We start from the raw sequence: 12,075 nt of genomic DNA on the forward strand, positions 1-12,075 counted from the left end.
CTTCTAAAAATGGATCGGTTTCCAAATATAGTCTGTGATACTTTTCTGCATGTTGTGTGTCTATCTTCAAAAAGAACAGCACTTTTAAGAAATAATAGAGCCTCAGATATGAATCCAAAATTAGTAACTATTATTTTTAATAAACTATTTCAGAATAGGTTTAGATTTTTGAAATTGCCATGGAAATAGTACAGATAGATCCAATATAGCCCAGACACAATTTCCCCTATTTTTAATGTCTTTCGTTAGTATGCTGCCTTTGCCACAAACAGTAGGACAGTGGTGGAATAGTGTTACTAACTAAGTTCATATATCCTTAGTTTTTACCTCATGTGTTTTTTTGCTGTTGTTTCCCCCCACCCCCAGGATACTACATTATATTTCATTGTTGTGTCTCCTAAGCAACTCTTGACTGTGGTAGTTGTTAGTGTTCAGTTTTGAACACTTTATCAGGGATGCTGGGCTTTTCATTCATTATCTCCCAATCCTCACAACAATGGAAATTATGCATTATTGCTCAATTTTTCAAATCGCATCAGAATTTGATTTTAAAGTATTGATTTGTCAAAGCCCCACAGTAGGAAATTGACAACGGGTCTTTGCATCTCTACAATTCTACTTTAAATTGCATGCTGTTCACCACCCAGCTGTTGACTCATGTGGTCCTCCCCCTAGATGGTGAAACTGCTTGAGGTGAATCAAGAATGTTGTGCCCTGCTGCAGTCCATAGCTCTTTATGTTCTTAACAGGCTACATGGTTTCATGGTCAGGATTTTACATGCATCAGCCTAAGCTGTATTCACATCTTCAGTCCGCCACTTGCTTATTCAGTATTATTAGGGAAATTACATTCAGCCTTGATTTCCATTTTGGTAAAATATAGCTAAAATATGGCCAAAAATAATGTCTACCTTAGAGAATTTAAGGATTAGTGGGATAATACTGTAAAGAAGGCAGCATAGTGTTTAAAAAGTAAATACTCATTGAAGCCTTGTTGTTGTTAACACCTAGGATGTCTACACACTGGAACTTACAGGCAGGGTAGCTGCAAGGTGAGTAGAGTTCCCTGAGCACAAGAGGGTTAATCACACTCAGCAGGGCATTAGGAGAGTCACCTTGCAAGTGCTGTGTGGGAGAAAGCTGTGTATTTAACAATATGCAAATTACTATGAAGAAGTAGTTAAACACTTATTTTTGGAATATAATCTGTAGTTGTACCACACTTAAAGAAAAGACTGATAACAACAGTCACAAGAACAGAGAACAGCTGGGTAACTAGAGGATTTCTGTCTTCAGAGCTGTTAGCCTCTCCTTCAGTGGGCTGCAAGTGGGCTCAGTGATGAGCACATCCTCCTGGGGCTCAGCAAGGTGTCAGAGGTTTTCATGGAAACACTGTTCAACTTTCTATGCATAATGGGAGACTCAGAAGACTGAACCAGTGGGAGATGATTAATCAGGAAGCTGTTATTTTTCTGCCTGCCCAGCCAGGACACATATTTATTATATATATATATATATATATATATATATATATATATATATATATATATATATATATATATATGTCTAAAAATAACAAAGGAATAATGAAATTTGAAGACTCTTCCAACTGGAGCTGTAGTTCTCATCAGAGACTTAGAGAATATTACCTTCTTCTAGGACAATTTCCAAGCATAGTTTTCCTTTATTTTTCTCTGAGAGGAAGGCCACATTGCACACCAAGCATCTAATTTATATAGCTGAAAGTGATGTAAAATTTTTTTAACACCTTGGCACAAGTTTCTTTGCCCTCATTCCTGGGATTCTAATTCCCTCCAGAAAACTTAGGGATAGCAGAATAAACAGGCTCTACTTTTTCTTTGCTTTCAAACATTATAAGATTTTTTTTTCAATGTGTATACTTTTTTTTTTTAAACTCATCTTGGAAGTCCTAAGTCTTCTAGGATTCTGGGACATGTCTATCATTGGTTTCCTGATAAATTCACTTGAAACTCCATCCTATACACTGGAATTTACTGTGCCCAGAGAGAATCAGGACTTAACCAAAACATTCTCTTGGTTATTTGTTCTACTTCCCATAATTATTCGGGTCCTGCCACTCTGGTCCTTTCTCCATTCTCTTGCCATCTGTGATATGGCATGACCTCACCTGATAGAATATTACAGCACATTATTAGCCAATGAAAGTTTGAACATAGGTAACAAGAAGAGGTAGAAGTAAGGAACACCTTCTTGAATTCACAGAATTTTCTGAGTTAATTGAACCCCAACCACTTTGAAGGTCACAGTGAAATAAATTCTTTTCTCATCAATTCCAAAAAGTTCAAGTATTCCGATAAGTAGTTAATGGAACCATTAATTGAGCCTTTCAAATCTGGCTGATACGGCTCATATGGCAACTATAAATTTTTTCTAGATTTCCCTTTTACTTTTAACTCGTATGGGCTAAGAAGTATAAGGCTGGCAGCGGGAGTCCTTATTAGACTTAGGAAATGAAAGACATAATTGAACTCTGAAAATGAATTGAAATAGGAAAAGAGATACATCGGTGGGGGGTGGGGGTGGGGACGTGGAATAGATGGGGGAAAAGTGGAAACAGTGATTTTGGAGGTGATTTTGCGCTCCAGATGGTAACTGCAGCCATGAAATTAAAAGACACTTGATCCTCAGAAGGAAAGCTATGACAAACCTAGGCAGCATATTAAAAAGCAGAGATATCATTTTGCCCACAAAGGTCCATATAGTCAAAGCTATGGTTTTTCCAGGAGTAATGGTGGATGAGAGTTGAACCAAAAAAGGCTGAGCACCGAAGAATTGATGCTTTCAAACTGTGGTGCTGAAGACTGCTGAGACTTCCTTGGATAGCAAAGAGATCAAACCATTCAATCCTAAAGGAAATCAGTCCTGAATATTCATTGGAAGGACTGATCCTGAAGCTGAAACTCCAGTTACTTTGGCCACCTGATGAGAAGAGCCGACTCACTGGAAAAGACTCTGCTGCTGGGAAAGATGGAGGGCAGGAGGAGAAGGGGGCAACAGAGGATGAGACGGTTGGATGGCATCATCGACTCAATGGATATGAGTCTGAGCAAACTCCAGGCAATAGTGAAGGACAGGGAAGCCTGGCGTGCTGCTGCCCATGGTGTTACAAAGACCTGGATGTGACTTAGTGACTGAACAACAGCAACAGAAGGATGTTCCAGGAGCAGGAACTGGGACAAATAATTATCACAACTAAGAAAGCACAGGAGGAAAAAGGGGAACTGACGCTAGGGGTAGAAAACAGATATGCTACAACTTGCCCTGACTGTATCTCATCCCCTGAAGAGATTTTAGATCACAAAGCAAGGCACTGAAGGACAGGCAACGGGTGTTCTGATATGATGCTATGATTCTCTTCCTCTGTGGTGGCCTTAGTCCCCACACAGTTGTAAGTTAGTACACATAAGTACTAATATAAGCTAGTACACAGTTATAAGAGTTCCTTGACCTGAGACAGCCAGCATCTGATGACAGGTCAGTGTGAGGCTTTGAAGGCCTAGACCACTGCCCCACCTTGGGGTGAAAGCCACACCAGCTTCAGAGCTCCCTGTGGGATTTGCTGAGGTTTTCTCCGGAGGCTGCATCACATTCCAACTCCTTTTGCCCCTTCCTGCTTCCTTCGCTTAGTTTCCACAGGTGTCGATCTTAAGAGACCTCACTAATAAAAATCCTGCACACGATCTCCGTCTCAGGGTCTGCTTCCGCAGGGAACCAGACTGCAGCATCACAAACAGCATCTCCTGATGGACTTGTTGGGTCTGATATCCCACCCCTGTACGTCTCATTTCTTCCTGATGAATTGACCCAGAGCAACTTAAAACTCACTGAACTCTAGAAATCGCACTGACATTGTTAGGCTAGTGTGTTCCAGTGTGCAATACTTGTATCTTGTCTTCCCCAGAGCCACTGCTCTCCTGAGAGCTGATGGCATTGCAGACAGATGCTTCTCACTTCCCTTTGTTCCCATCTGCTGAGGGGAGGACGAAAGGGCAAAAATGTGTGCCTTGAGAGAGCTGAGGGATGATAAAAAAGGAGGCAGGTTAGAAAAGGAAGCCCATATGTTCTGGAGTATTAGTGAGTCAAGACAAGGTAAGAGGGGGCTAAAGGAAAGCAAATTATTAAAAGGATTTAGGAAATGCAATCAGACATTTCTATGAGGAAATTCCTTTAGATGTTTACACCTCCCAAATGCTGAATTAGGGAATTACTGAAAAGATCATTAGTATTTCTACAGCTAATTCTTGGAAAAATGATCATGTTCTTCCTCTGTGTGAAGCCCCCTTCACTGCCTCCTGATGACTTATTCCAGCAGAAATTCCTCATCTCCCATCTGCTTCATCAGTGAGTCCCTGACAGGATTCTGTGGCTTTCCTGTGCTTCTTAAAATGCTGATAGCATAGATTTGTTTCTAACAACAGGCTACAGATTAGCTGTTAGGAAGTAGATAGACTATTACAAGTATATTAAAACAACTAAGAGTACTAGAGATAAAAGCCCCCCAAATAATTGAAAAGATAAATATTTAAACAGAATGACATCACATGAGTATTTTAAATTCAGAGGAGATGATAATGCATAGACCTCCAATTCTTGTAGCAATTCTGTGACTTGCTTGTGAGAGAGGCAATTAACAAGATCCCTTCTTTTATGTCTGAACCAGTGTCCTGATTCCGTCATCTGCCCATATAACTAAGCTTACTAAGTGATGAGGAGTGTAACTGATTAATACTGAGTGTAACTGATTAATACTCTCCACATGTCCACAGTATTTATGGAAGAGAGCTTATCCAAACTCCATTGACAGAGGAGGAAACTGAGGCTCACAGAAGTTTGGGGAATCAGTCATTTTGATCTGAGGAATCAAAGCAAAGCTGTTGGGACACAGAGCTGGAATTCAAATCTCAGTCCCTCTGATACTCAAGCCCATAGTGTATAGAGGGATGTCTACCTCAAAAAACTCACTTGGAGAGATGGTGAACAGTCGCCACCAAAGGCTCTATCCTTGGCGTGGACCCTGGGGAAAGAGGCAGAAGTCTAGGGCATATGATTCTGTGAAGTTTGTTTGCTTGTTTGTTTCATGGGTACTGGGTCTTTTGTTGATAGTTAATTTCTATAAAGCTCTTAGGAGAGCAGCTAATAAGGCAGTACTTTGTACAGTTCAAACAGTCACTCCACATTTGCAGGCAGGGGTAATTTACTTGGAATCCAAAACCTGAGACTAGTCTCAGCCTTCCCACCAAGAAGCAGTGTAGCCATGGGCAAGTGGTTTGACAGTCGTGAGTAGTGCCTCAAAATGAGGACTGTGCAGCCAGATTCATTCGGTTCTAACCCAGCTCTACCACTGTCTAGCTGTTTGACTTTGGACAAATTATTTAACTTCTCTGTGCCTCAGTTTTCTCATCTATTGAATAAGCATAGGATTAGTGCCTTGTCATACAGAATTATTGTGAAAAATAAGTGAGCTAAGACATGTAAAACACTTCAAATGATGCTTGGCATCTTTCAAGAGTTTATTTTTATTACTTATAAATTATTCCTTCAGGAGTTAATTTTTTTCTTATTATTTACAAAAGTTCTAATAAATTCTGCATTGAGGGTAGATGGTAAAAATAAATGAAGTGTTTTTAAACTGTAAAAAAGAAAACAGACCCCTGTTATGGCATGTGTGCAAGTTATCCAGTCAAGCTATACCTATCTGAAATGGACAGATATAAACGTAACTTTGCAAAAATGTTATATGTGGCTGCTAGGTCCAAGTGTCAAAGTTGTCTACTTGTAACTTCAGAGCATTCCTAATTCTCTTTAGCTGAGCACTCAAGGTTAAGGACCTCTTACATCCAGTAGGGTGAGGACCATGCATTACATTTCTGCCTTTAGAGTGCCATGGGGTGTGAATCCGGGTTATTAATGGGTTATGCCAAGTATTTCTTGGTGGGGTTGAAAATGAAGGGAGGACTCTCTGTTAACTGAGTTTATCTTGCTATAGAAAATGACAAGTATAGATGTTGGGAGTGAATGAACCTCAAAAAAACAGGCATAAATTTATGTGACTATTTATACATGGATTTATTTAAACTTGCAGGAAACAAGCTAAACAAATTCAAGAGCAGCTGAAAGAGCCACACAATGGTAAAAACTACAGTCTCAAAGCATCTAGCACAATGGCAAAGTCCGAAAACTTGGTGAAGAATCATGTCCAGCTGCAAAATGTAAGTGACATGCCCATACATCCCTTCCCACAGCCACTCTCCCTGCTCCCAGTCCAGAGGGGATGCAGAACCTGTGATCAGACTTGCCTATTTTTTTCAGTATTCTGTAGATTTTTCTTTAAATCATGTTGCATTTTTGTGTGTGCACACAATACTGGAAAAAGGAAAGAAAAATTAATTCTCAGCTCTTGATTACAATCTGTAACATAATTAATCTCTGGAAGCAAAAAGAGCTTCAATTGTTTGTTCCATAATAACTTACTGAATTCTTCCTCGTGTCAGAGATTATGCTAGGCACTAGGGGTACAATGTTCCTTACTGTATGGAAACTGGCATAGTGAAAAAATACAGACACCCAGAAGAGGGTTGTGGGATGAGCGGGTTGCTATTGCAACAGAGGTGGGAGAAGACACCAAAGGGAGGTGGTGGGGGCAGAAGTGGAGGCAGCAAAAACTGCAGGCTTGAACTGGATTTTGAAGAATAGGAAAGGTTCATCAGGGAGTCAGAAAGCCAAGGAGTAGAGACTAGAATAAGCAGAAAGAATAAACCCAGGGAATGCTAAGAATACATACTGTATTCACACGACTCAGAACTAAAGGGTATGAGGAAAATCAAAGCTCATAAACATGGGAAGGGAGAGTTGCATTCCCGGGATTGGTGCTTCCTAACACCACACCTTAAACAGATACCAGAATTTGAAGTTAAATACAAGCTCTTTGAATCCTGCTTTCTTTCTTTCTTTTCTTTTCTTTTTTTTTTTTGTTTGTTTGTGGCTGCTCTGGGGCTTAATTACAGCATACAGGATCTTCAATTGAGACAACTCTTTAGTTGCAGTGTGGCTTAGAGGATCTTTAGTTGCACCATGTGGGATCTAGTTTCCTGACCAGTGATCCAATCCAAGCCCTTTGCATTGGGAGCATGGAGTCTTAGCCACAGGACCACAAGGGAAGTCTCGAATTCTGTATTCTTTCTAAAGTAGTTTTTCATGATTTCTGAGATATATTGAAAAACGCTAAAGATAAGCAAATATTACTGAAGTCAGGTTCTGCTGCTCACTGTTCAAAACCCAGTACTCCAGAGACAAGTGTAACTTAACAAGATTCTGCTCTGTTTTAAAGAGCAGTTTTAAAGGGTTAATCGAATTGTTTGGGGAGGAGATCAGGGTTTGTAATCTTCCACTCTGTGCAGACTGTCTTCTGATTGTGTTGTACTTAATCACTCAGTCGTGTCCAACTCTTTGTGATTCCATGGACTGTAGCCCACCAGACTCCTCTGTCCATGGAATTCTCCAGGCAAGAATACTGGAGTGGGTTGCCATTGCCTTCTCCAGGGCATCTTCCCAACCCAGGGATCAAATCCAGGTCTCCCGCATTGCAGGTGGATTCTTTACCATCTAAGCCACCAGGGAAGTCTGTTCTTCTGATTGGTCTATGGTGAAATGACAGGTTGGTGCTTCAGAAAGCTGGTGTTCAACCTGAAGTTGCCTTCCTTTCTCTGGGTGGGGGTCTTAGTTCCTGCAGAACTGAAAGAAATTGTTATGTGTATTTCATGAAAAGGAACCAGGACTTTGCCCCATGCTGCTCTATCCTTTACTGACTGTTCCCCCTTCATTTCTGTATCCCCTCCCTCCTCTGATTAGTAACTGTTTGAATCTGCTCTTTACAACTAAAGGATGGTCAAGGAGGCTGACTAATGCCTATTTCCTAAACATAATAAATGAGGACACAGAAAGGATGTGTACCCAGGAAGTCTCCATGGGTCCTGCTCCATTTCACAAAAGCCATCTAAGACATACTGGAACATTCCCGTCAGGGTAGCAATTCTTTGCCCCCATGCAAGACTGCACTTCCAGATTCTGAGACCCAGAAGGAAAGCACAAAGGTGGTGGTATAAACCTACTATTTGAGTTTAATGCACAATCACCCAAGACACACTCACACCCTTCCAAATGTGTAAATCACTGGGAATTTAAACATCATTTGCGATTTTGGGAAATCATTACCCAGAAAGTCGCCGTTATGCTGTGTGTGACAGATGTACTTAGATGCTTAATACAGAATTCATAAATCATAATCACTTCCCAGGAAAGTTTTGTTACGCTTGTAATCACGGCTGTGTGTAGGGATTGTTCTTTTCTGAAACAGAGCAAATGTTTTTGTTAGTGATTTCTAATGAGTATTATCCCATTGCTGTAAAACAAATACTATAATGGAGGGCTTCTTAGCTACTGAACCTATCACAGATAAAGCCAGAGGCTAGTTATGGTAATGAGAACAGATTTTTGATTAGTGATATACTGTTGCATTACAGAAGAGAATCTTGTTTGAACACAGCTTCTATCCTTACAGAGGTGACTGGGTGTTTGAAAAGGAGAATGAGGGTGATCTTGGCTGGCTCAGCCTGCAGCAGCTTGAAGCAGGATTTGGTTCCCGGCCAGAGACTGAGGTCGGTCTTGGGGTGAGAACACCAAACCTTAGTCACTGCACCAGTGGCCAATGACGAGGTCTGGCCCTTTGGCTTTGCAGAGAAAGAATCCCCACAAAAATATAGAAAGCAGTGAAACGGAGTGTTTATTAGGAGGAAAAAGAGTCTAGAATGTATGGAAAGATACACAGCCAGACTTAGAGAGAGCCGTGCCCTCAGGGTAGTTTGAATTACTTATATGGGGCATTTCTTCTGGTTATCCTTTGGCCAACTGTTTAGATCTGCCTGATTCTGAGTATTTGGTAGGATCCTACTATATGTGCATCTGTATCTCTTAGCCAAGATAGGTTCCCCTGAAGAGGACTGTGGGTAGGTAGACTCAGCATCACTCCTCTTTTGATCTCCAAGAGCTTTCTATGCATGTGTGTTTCTCTAACTGCAAGAATGAGAAATATGTGCTTTGTTATCTTTAATGTGGTCAGGGCCAAGCCTCCTCTCTCTCCATTGGCCTGTTATTCTTATCTTGGAGTTTCAGCCCACAGGGAACTTATCTCCAATTTCTTTATCCTGGGGCGCCTAGGTACCTCCTGTCTCAAGGGAGTTCAGTTCAGTTCAGTTCAGTCGCTCAGTCTTGTCTGACTCTTTGCGACCCCATGAATCGCAGCAACCAGGCCTCCCTGTCCATCACCATCTCCAGGAGTTCACTCAGACTCATGTCCATCGAGTCTGTGATGCCATCCAGCCATCTCATCCTTGATCATCCCTTCTCCTCCTGCCCCCAATCCCTCCCAGCATCAGAGTCTTTTCCAATGAGTCAACTCTTTGCATGAGGTGGCTAAAGTACTGGAGCTTCAGCTTTAGCATCATACTTTCCAAAGAAATCCCAGGGCTGATCTCCTTCAGAATGGACTGGTTGGATCTCCTTGCAGTCCAAAGGACTCTCAAGAGTCTTCTCCAACACCACAGTTCAAAAGCATGAATTCTTCAGCACTCAGCCTTCTTTACAGTCCAACTCTCACATCCATACATGACCACTGGAAAAACCAAAGCCTTGACTAGACAGACCTTAGTCGGCAAAGTAATGTCTCTGCTTTTGAATATACTATCTAGGTCGGTCATAACTTTTCTTCCAAGGAGTAAGCGTCTTTTAATTTCATGGCTGCAGTCACCATCTGCAGTGATTTTGGAGCCCCCCAAAATAAAGTCTGACACTGTTTCCATTGTTTCCCCATCTATTTCCCATGAAGTGATGGGACCGGATGCCATGTTCTTCGTTGTCTGAATGTTGAGCTTTAAGCCAACTTTTTCTCTTTCCTCTTTCACTTTCATCAAGAGGCTTTTTAGTTCCTCTTCACTTTCTGCCATAAGGGTGGTGTCATCTACATATCTGAGGTTATTGATATTTCTCCCGGCAATCTTGATTCCAGCTAGTGCTTCTTCCTGCCTAGTGTTTCTCATGATGTACTCTGCATATAAGTTAAATGAGCAGGGTGACAATATACAGCCTTGACGTACTCCTTTTCCTATTTGGAACCAGTCTGTTGTTCCATGTCCAGTTCTAACTCTTGCTTCCTGACCTGCATACAGATTTCTCAAGAGGCAGGTCAGGTGGTCTGGTAGTCCCATCTCTTTCAGAATTTTCCACAGTTTATTGTGATCCTCACAGTCGAAGGCTTTGGCATAGTCAATAAAGCAGAAATACATGTTTTTCTGGAGCTCTCTTGCTTTTTCCATGATCCAGCAGATATTGGCAATTTGATCTCTGGTTCCTCTGCCTTTTCTCAAACCAGCTTGAACATCAGGGAGTTCACGATTCACGTATTGCTGAAGCCTGACTTGGAGAATTTTGAGCATTACTTTACTAGCATGTGAGATGAGTGCAATTGTGCAGTAGTTTGAGCATTCTTTGGCATTGCCTTTCTTTGGGATTGGAATGAAAACTGACCTTTTCCAGTCCTGTGGCCACTGCTGAGTTTTCCAAAGTTGCTGGCATATCGAGTGCAGCACTTTCACAGCATCATCTTTCAGGGTTTGAAATAGCTCAACTGGAATTCCATCACGTCCACTAGCTTTGTTCGTAGTGATGCTTTCTAAGGCCCACTTGACTTCACATTCCAAGATGTCTGGCTCTAGATTAGTGATCACATCATCATGATTATCTGGGTTGTGAAGATTTTTTTTGTACAGTTCTTCTGTGTATTCTTGCCATCTCTTCTTAATATCTTCTGCTTCTGTTAGGTCCATACCATTTCTGTCCTTTATCGAGCCCATCTTTGCATGAAATGTTCCCTTGGTATCTCTAATTTTCTTTTTTTTTTATTTTATTATTTTTATTTATTTATTTATTTTAATTTTAATTTTTACTTTATTTTACCTTACAATACTGTATTGGTTTTGCCACACATTGACATGAATCCACCACGGGTGTACATGCATTCCCAAACATGAACCCCCCTCCTACATCCCTCCCCATAACATCTCTCTGGGTCATCACCGTGCACCAGCCCCAAGCATGCTGTATCCTGCGTTGGGCATAGACTGGTGATTTGATTCTTACATGATAGTATACATGTTACAATGCCATTCTCCCAAATCATCCCACCCTCTCCCTCTCCCTCTCAGTCCAAACGTCCGTTATACACATCTGTATCTTTTTTGCTGTCTTGCATACAGGGTCGTCACTGCCATCTTTCTAAATTCCATATATATGTGTTATTTTACTGTATTGGTGTTTTTCTTTCTGGCTTACTTCACTCTGTATGATCGGCTCCAGTTTCATCCATCTCATCAGAACTGATTCAAATGCATTCTTTTTAACAGCTAAGTAATACCCCATTGTGTATATGTACCACAGCTTTCTTATCCATTCATCTGCTGATGGACATCTAGGTTGTTTCCATGTCCTGGCTATTATAAACAGTGCTGCAGTGAACATTGGGGTACATGTGTCTCTTTCAATTCTGGTTTCCTCGGTGTGTATGCCCAGAAGTGGGATTGCTGGGTCATAAGGCAGTTCTATTTGCAATTTTTAAAGGAATCTCCACACTGTTCTCCAAAGTGGCTGTACCAGTTTGCATTCCCACCAACAGTGTAGGAGGGTTCCCTTTTCTCCACACCCCCTCCAGTGTTTATTGCTAGCAGATTTTTGGATCACAGACATTCTGACTGGTGTGAAGTGGTACCTCATTGTGGTTTTGATTTGCATTTCTCTAATAATGAATGATGTTGAGCATCTTTTCATGTGTTTGTTAGCCATCCGTATGTCTTCTTTGGAGAAATGTCTATTTAGTTCTTTGGCACATTTTTTGATTGGGTCGTTTATTTTTTTGGAATTGAGCTGCATAAGTTGCTTGTATATTTTTGAGATTAGTTGTTTGTCAGTTGCTTCATTTGCTATTGA

General features: G+C 41.1%; 1 protein-coding gene across 6 annotated transcripts in view; it reads left to right on the forward strand.

The window, feature by feature from the left end:
• NRG3 (neuregulin 3) overlaps positions 1 to 12,075 on the forward strand; it is a 1,214,780-nt gene that overhangs the window by 1,165,963 nt on the left and 36,742 nt on the right. For all 6 annotated transcript variants that reach the window (XM_069571557.1, XM_069571555.1, XM_069571558.1 and 3 more), the window contains exon 6: positions 6,125 to 6,251. In XM_069571557.1, coding sequence (XP_069427658.1) covers positions 6,125 to 6,251 — 127 coding nt within the window. The remainder of the gene's footprint in view (positions 1 to 6,124; positions 6,252 to 12,075) is intronic.

The sequence above is a fragment of the Ovis canadensis genome, chromosome 25 (genome assembly GCF_042477335.2).
Source record: "Ovis canadensis isolate MfBH-ARS-UI-01 breed Bighorn chromosome 25, ARS-UI_OviCan_v2, whole genome shotgun sequence".
Classification (NCBI taxonomy): Eukaryota; Metazoa; Chordata; class Mammalia; order Artiodactyla; family Bovidae; genus Ovis; species Ovis canadensis.